The 7,641-nt window shown below is 36.1% G+C and overlaps 1 protein-coding gene across 1 annotated transcript; it reads right to left on the bottom strand.

Moving 5' to 3' along the window:
• Positions 1-1,069: 1,069 nt before the first annotated feature.
• LOC107756958 (sodium/potassium-transporting ATPase subunit beta-2-like) lies at positions 1,070-7,403 on the bottom strand. Its single transcript, XM_016574289.1, has 5 exons — positions 7,269-7,403; positions 5,241-5,446; positions 3,791-3,850; positions 2,941-3,048; positions 1,070-2,773 (listed from the first exon to the last, which is right to left on the bottom strand). The coding sequence occupies exons 1-5, from the start codon at positions 7,369-7,371 to the stop codon at positions 2,609-2,611; spliced, it is 642 nt and encodes a 213-aa protein (XP_016429775.1). The 5' UTR covers positions 7,372-7,403; the 3' UTR covers positions 1,070-2,608.
• Between the last annotated feature and the right edge of the window lie 238 nt (positions 7,404-7,641).

The following is a 7,641-nucleotide window of genomic DNA, read 5'->3' as shown; positions in this document are numbered from 1 at the left end:
ATTTTATAAATTGAAATTCTGATTTAAAGTCATAATTATCACGTAAACAATCATAATTATGAGATAAAAAGTCTAAATTGACAGTCATAATTATGACTTTCAAAGTCAAAATTTACATATTAAATCATAATTATGAGATAAAAAGTCAACACTGATGTAAGTCACAATTATGAGATGAAAGGTTGAAATTATGACTTTAAAACTCAAAGTTGACATACCAAGTCAATTATGAGATACTATATCAACATTATGATATAAAAAGTCATGATATAAAAAGCCAAAATTGTGACTTCAAAAGTCGAAATTACGACATACTAAATCATGATTATGAGATATGAGATTATTTTGATTTGAGACTTTTTTAATCTCATAATTTCAATTTCTAAAATTTCAATTATTTATCTCAATTTAAAACTATTAAATTCATGATTACCACACTTAAAGTCACAATTTCATCTCATATGACCTAAACTAGATTTTTTTTTTTACATGGTGGGAATAGGCTTCCATCGCTTTCTGTTGGTCAGCGCAGGAAATTTATTCTGCCTTATGCGAAACTCTGTGTTACTATTGAGATGGCTGGATTTCGCCTGCAAAATTGCGCCGAGCAACGTGACCACATGACCATGACTTAACAAGTGAGATCACTGATGACTTCATGTGCTGTTTCCATGGTAACGATGTCCCAAATTCCTGTCTGCTTGGTTTTTCGTCTTACGGAAATGAATAATGTGCGTGATCTACACTCGCGGTGGCGACATGCTAATACGCATCGCTGCAGTGTCTAAAGTACAGAAATCGGAAATAATGTGCAACAATTCGATTTACCATATCTTAAAAACATATAAAATCTATGACGTAGAGCGGTCAGGCAGCACACGCGAAGTAGATCGTAGTAAACGTACGGCGGGCAGCGTAAGTTTAGCTAGTTATTAGCCACCGCTCTGTGTAAACATTGAACCGATCCCAACATCAGGCCGTAAATTGTGTGCTGATGTGCGACGGATGGACTAGTGACGTTAATTTGAAAGTTTGGCCACGTTTGGCTCTTTTTTTTTTCCCCACACACTTTTCTAACACACACCCTCCAATGTTTCAAACGCACAACACTGTGGCAGTAACCCAATAGAAACACAGCACATTCACTACTGGGGGCGGAATGAAGGAACACAAAAGAAAAACTAAACACAGACAGGCCACCCGCGCGTCGACGACGGCAGGCTAGTGGTTCGCTAATAAGCACTACGCTAATGTCTCGCTCACAACTCAGGAGTCTGACTTGTCCGTTCGACTCGAATCCCCCTGAACATCCAAATGTCAAATCACATGATAAAAGTCTAAGATTCTACCAAAGCTAAGAAGAAACGAACTAAAGTTTCGAGAAACATATGCAGCTAATGTTTGCGTCATATTTCCACTGTGCTAACGGGCGCTAACCAACAAATAAATTAAAAAACACTTTTTGGGAAGAAAACACATTTGTTCATTCATCTACTTGGATTGGCAAATTTTAATTTTAATTGAAGGTTTTTGTTTTTTTTCGCGCTTTTCTTCGTAACTACTCTCTTCGTTATCTACCTCAGATTCTGTATTATTTACAAGTATTAACAGTACACTCACGGACCAGAAGGTATTGCTGTGTACACGTTTAGAAAGATGGGTCGAACCGTTCTGGACGAAATATGTTATCAGTCGATTGGGCAAATTAATTAATGGCGAACTGATATGGCGCAGCTTGAAGCTGATTGGCTAATGTGCAGAACGTCAGCCAAACGTTTCGGTTTAACTTCGCTTGTGTGTGTGTGTGCATTCGTGAACATTACAGTGTTACAAAAGTGTCTTCACAAACGTTGTCATATGTATATAAAAAAATAAAAACCACAAATCCAATAAATAAATAAATGAATAACATTATAAATGTACCTTAAATCATAAATAAATAAATGGATAAAACAGATATCAAGTTAAGAGAACGATATGTGACAGATATGAGTCGATTACAGTCCGTGACGATTTTTATGGCTCTGTTTGTTAATTGATCATATATGCGCATTTCTACAGATGATCCTGAATTTGACCAGATTTGACCTAATTTGTGTTGTTATACGCTCAGTAACATAAAAGCCATTATATAGACTAAACGAGTGAATCCAGGTCACATTTTAGCTTGATATCAAAAGAAAAAGGTAAGAAATTATATTTTGCATACAGAAAATGAAGCCTGTTTTAGATTCTTCACATCATGGTGTTATTTTCCTATATTTTGGGAGCACATTATATAATATAATTTCTTGGCAGGTTTTGGATGATTGTGGTCCCTCTGAATTCACTGGATTGTTCATGATGATTGTGTCTAGAAATCTAGAAAGGCTTGATAATGTTTTCCTGCTCTCTTGATTTCACTTTGGAACGGTATCAGCTGGATATGACGACAGTCAAGAGTACTGAAAACACACAGATACAAAGACACACACACACACACACACACATAGAAACCATCGTGTAGACAGGAGAATGGGGACGGACAAATACATTGAACACTTTGAGATATGAAGGACTTCTACCATCTCCTGAGTGTGTGTGTGTGTGTGTGGCAGATGCAGTTGCTCTACGCTTTGTTGATGCGCAGCTTGAAGATTACGCGGCCGGCGAACTTGTCTCTTTCGCTGATCTTGAACTGAGTGCTAGACTTGATCTTACACTCCACGTTGAAGTCCGTGTTGAAAGAGATGTCTGTGAACTTCACAGCCACCAGGGGCTGAGAATAATTCACCTGAAACACATGCAGAGAGAGCAGTTACACACGGATATAATCACACAGTGCGTGCGAGTGTGCGTGCGTGCGTGCCTGAGTGTGTGAGTGAGTGAGTGAGTGAGTGAGTGAGTGAGTGTGTGTGAGTGAGTGAGTGAGTGAGTGAGAGTGTGTGTGTGTGTTCTTGCCTGTGCTCTCTTGCCGTAGTATGGATAGTACATGAGGTTGAAGGTTCCGTTTTGAGGGAAGTATTCAACTTCAGCATTGGTTTCGTTCGTCTGAGCCATCTTCTGAGCCTTGTGATGTAAATCAATGAGATCTTTATAACAGTAGAGCAGATACTGACATAAAATGATCTAAATATCAGTGGTCGCTCTATAACGGTCTAGAAATAAAGGCTCCTCAGAAGATGTGAGATGTTCTGGAGGCTTGTGAAGATCATTCCTCCGCTGAGGAACAGTGAAAGTAAAGCTTCTGGAAACAAACGCTCCTCAAAAGATCCTGAGGATCAGATTTGAGACTCTAAAACATGATTGATGGAGAATCAAGTAAAGCTGAGCTGCTTCAGTCCAGCAAGTGTTCATCTGGAGATATTACTGCAGTTATTCTGATGCTTACTTGATAAAAATCAGTCAAGATTTGACACGAGAAGCTCCAGCTGAAGCTGGACGTTTCTACAATTACACTAAAAGAGCTTTTACTGGATAAAACACTCTAAACTATCAATCAGAGACAGAAGACATGATGAGATTGATCACGTTGATCTTTTAGAAGTGATGCAACACTACATGTCTACTAACCACAGAATGCATGAGAGTTAAGCACTAGTTAGGGCTGTACTGTACTAGTTTAAGATGTGCACTAGTCTAAGGTTAGGGATGCTAAGTGTGCAGACTAGTCTATTTCTTACCAACTCGTCTCCATCTTTATATCCCTGAGTATGGAGGGATGCAATGAACAAACATTACAGATGGTATTCATGCTTGACTGGCTGTTAGTGATGAGGGTTGGCTGAAGGTCAGGTAAGATCTTACTCACTTTTGCTGAACAGGAGACGAATGGAGACTTTTCATCATTACTTGGCTTCAGCCCAATCACCTGCAGGAGTAAACGAAGCACCTTCATCATCTTCATTCAGCTTTCAGACCAAAGGTACTGTAACTGATCTGGTCTAGCTAATGATTTCTGATGCTATTTGCAGCTCAAATTTGTGTTTGTATTATTGGCTGTATCCTAGTTTTCAAAAACCGAAAACATTTGGAAAAAAATGTTTCTGTCCATTTTGACAGAACTCAAGTAAAGTGCAGATTGCACAAAATATTACTGAAGTACAGTAGTGAAGTACTGTTATTAAAATACTAGCATGATTTAATTCTATATTAATGCTAATACTAGCATTTAAATTCTATGTTTATGCATTTCTAAACCGCTTCAAATTTTAACTCAAACTGTCCAAAGAGGACCAGCACAGAAGAGCTTGTTATTTACGGAAGCTTGTTTCTGCCGTGGACAGGAATACAAATGTAATTGTGACTTTTCAGATCATAATTCTCACTAGTTTATATCTCTCATTTTGACTTTTTTCTTAGAATTACAAGATATAAACATGGAATTGCAAGATGTAAACTCAGAATTCAGAGAAAAAAGTCTGAATTATGAGATATAAATGCCAAATTATGAGGAAAAAGTCTGAATTATTAGATATAAATGTTGAATTATGAGATGGAAATATAGAATTATGAGACATTAATGCAGAATTCTAAGGAAAAAAGCCTGAATTTTTATGATATAAATGCCAAATTATGAGGTATCAAAGTCTGAATTACTAGATAAAAAGTCCCAATTATGATTAGTTTTTTTTTTAATATAAATGCCAAATTATGAAATTTTAAAGTCTGAATTGTGCGATATACGTAGATTCAGAATTATGAGGGGGAAAGCCTGAATTTTTATGATATAAATGCCAAATTATGAGGGGAAAAGCCTGAATAGTGAGATATAAATGCAGAATTATGATGGGGGGGGTCTGAATTATTAGATATAAATGCAGAATTATGAGATATAAATGCAGAATTATGAGGGGGGAACATCTGAATTATGAGATATAAATGCTGAATTATGAGATATAAATGCAGAATTATGAGATATAAATGCAGAATTATGAGATATAAATGCAGAATTATGAGATATAAATGCAGAATTATGAGATATAAATGCAGAATTATGAGATATAAATGCAGAATTATGAGATATAAATGCTGAATTATGACAAAAAAGTCTGAATTGTGAGATATAATTGAAATGCCTAATTCTTTGAAAAATTGCTAGGTATAAAGATGCAAATATGTATTTTGTTTTATTTATTCGGTTGCAGAAACGGGCTTCCATAGTAAGAAGCTTCCACAGGCTGTGGCTGATCAATAGATGCCAGCATTGAACATTCAGTACATTCTTTATTACTGTTATTATGAGTGATCAGCGCAGTTACCCGGTTGAGTTTGATGAGCACGCAGGGTTTTCCGTCCTGGTATCCGTATGTGCGGTCCTCCAGTCCGGAGCAGCTCCCCAGCATGGTGCGGTTGAACTGGCAGGAGCGTTTGGGATTGTTGCGCACCTCGCCGCTGTCCTCCTGGATGAAGTACTGATCCGGGACGCAAGCGCCGTTCTTCATCGCCTGCTGAGAGTCATTGTAGGCTGCAGAAAAACACAAGCACAGAGCATATGATCCTCCTCCTGAGGAAGCTGTTAACTCTTTCCCCGCCAAACATGGAATTTTCCGGGTTTCAGTGTATTCACGCTAGGGGGCGCTATCACGCATCTCCTGAATGAGTCTAGAAACTCGATCAAAAACACAGGTGATGAAGACGCAGAAACCAGCGATCTCATATGTAAGCATATGCATATGAAAAATAATGCGATCATCAACAATAACCGCATATATAAATGAAAACTGACTAATGTTCCCGAGTGAAATGTGGATCCAGAAAGGACTGTGAAGCTTTGGGAGTACTGATGCAAGCCATCTACTGCAGCTTTGCTTTGATAATATTACTGAATATGATTTAGATGCGGTACTTGATAAAAATGTGATTTTCTCAGCTTTTTGCTCAAAATGTTGCTTTTTTTATGAAACCTACCTACATTCAAGTGTTGATAAAAAACAATGCTTGAAGCTAGAATAAAACTGATTGTTTTGTTTGAAAGTAGAAGGTCTGATCTTTATTTTGATGTATTGCATGTTCAGATATTCATACGGCAAAATATTCTGGCGGCCATGAAATTTGAGTGAAAATCAGCAAAAACGCTGGCGGTGGCTGGCAACTTTTTCAATAACGCTGGTGGGGAAAGAGTTAAAACATGTTTGTAAGCTGAAATAAAGCTGAAATATAAATATTACATTAAAAATGAAAATCTGTGTTATTTTAGTATCATTGAGATACTGTTGTAGTTTTTGTTATTTTGAATTAGATTTCATTTTTATAGTTGCTGCTTTCATGTCAATATTAGTTAAAGTTTTAGTAATTATTAATTTTATATTTCATGAAAATGAAAAATTTTGCAATTAGCTGAAATAAAATAAGTTTAATTTTATTTTATTTCAGTTAACTTTTTCTATCAAGTAATGGAAATCTATTTTTATGGTTTTAGATTTAGTTGACTATAATAGAAATAGGAAATGTTGCCTCGACAACTAGACTGTAAAAAAAACATTTTTCAAAGTTGTAAACAAAGATTATTGGAGTGCGTTTTACAAGAAAATTCTGTTTCAGTCTTTTTACTTCAAAATGTTATGTTTATTTAATTTACCTGCCATTTCTGCAAACTGGAAATAAAAACTAAAACTTAATCTATAAAAAATAAAATAAACCTAAATATAGTAATGTTTAAAAGGAAAAAAAAACTGCTAAAAATGACTCATAAGAAAATCACTAATGATTAAACTGAAATTAAAATGAAAACTGAACATATAAAAATTTAAATCTATATAAAAATATTAATGAAACTATAATAAAGAGCACTGGCCTGTAGAATTATACACTGTTATGATATTTATATGGTGATTATTGTCCTTTTAGGATTTTTAGGAACAGATGTTGTATGGATAAGATGGTAAGAAGATTATCCAGAAATTCACATTTTCAGTTCTACGGATGAAGGAAAGTCATGGAACGACATGAGGGTGAGTAAATCAATGTTTATTTATAACGGAATTATTCCTAAATCACAGATACTTGACATTGTTTTGTGATAAACTGCAGAGTAACAAATTTATATTTCTATTCATGCATTTTGGTAGCTGCTCTCCTCTAAAGCAACTTACATTGCATGCATTTTTTTATCAGTTCATGCATTCACTGGGAATCGAACCCATGAGCGTGGTGTTGCGAGCACCATCTCTTCCATATGAAAATGCACACATCGACTGTGATTGTGAGTCAAAAATGTACTGATTGCAAAATCATTGCATGTTGTTTTATGTATTTTTTTTATGAAAATCTGTCTTTTTTTTACTTACGTGCAAGGAAGTTGTCCAAAGCCTGAATGTATGAATCCCAGCTCTCTGTTTTCTCCACATTATAAACGATTTCTAGAGGATCGCCTTTTGGCCGAATCATCATGCCTAGAGAAACACACAGAGTCAGTGTGTGTGTGTGTGTGTGTGTGTGGTTTCAGCTTTTGTCTTCTCCAGATGTTCACTGATGGACTGGAGTGCTGTGGATTACTTGTGGATTATTGTGATGTTTTTATCAGCTGTTTGGACTCTCATTCTGACGGCACCCATTCACTGCAGAGCATCCATTGCTGAGACACATCTCATGAAACTCATCTACATCTCGGACGGACTGAGAGTGAGCACATTTTCAGAAAATGTTCACTTTTGGATGAAC

The sequence above is a fragment of the Sinocyclocheilus rhinocerous genome, unplaced genomic scaffold (genome assembly GCF_001515625.1).
Source record: "Sinocyclocheilus rhinocerous isolate Xijiao unplaced genomic scaffold, SAMN03320098_v1.1 scaffold3187, whole genome shotgun sequence".
Taxonomy (NCBI): Eukaryota; Metazoa; Chordata; class Actinopteri; order Cypriniformes; family Cyprinidae; genus Sinocyclocheilus; species Sinocyclocheilus rhinocerous.
Note: the sequence above shows the minus strand (reverse complement) of the source record. Positions and strands in the feature narration are given on the sequence as shown.

Bases quoted from the DNA above. Each gene is read 5' to 3' on its own strand.
- LOC107756958 (XM_016574289.1), bottom strand. From the start codon at position 7,371: ATGATGATTCGGCCAAAAGGCGATCCTCTAGAAATCGTTTATAATGTG. The intron at 3,851-5,240 runs GTAACTGCGCTG...TTACTCCTGCAG, and splicing joins TGCTCATCAAACTCAACCGG to GTGATTGGGCTGAAGCCAAG. The intron at 3,049-3,790 runs GTGAGTAAGATC...TTACATCACAAG, and splicing joins TCGTCTCCTGTTCAGCAAAA to GCTCAGAAGATGGCTCAGAC.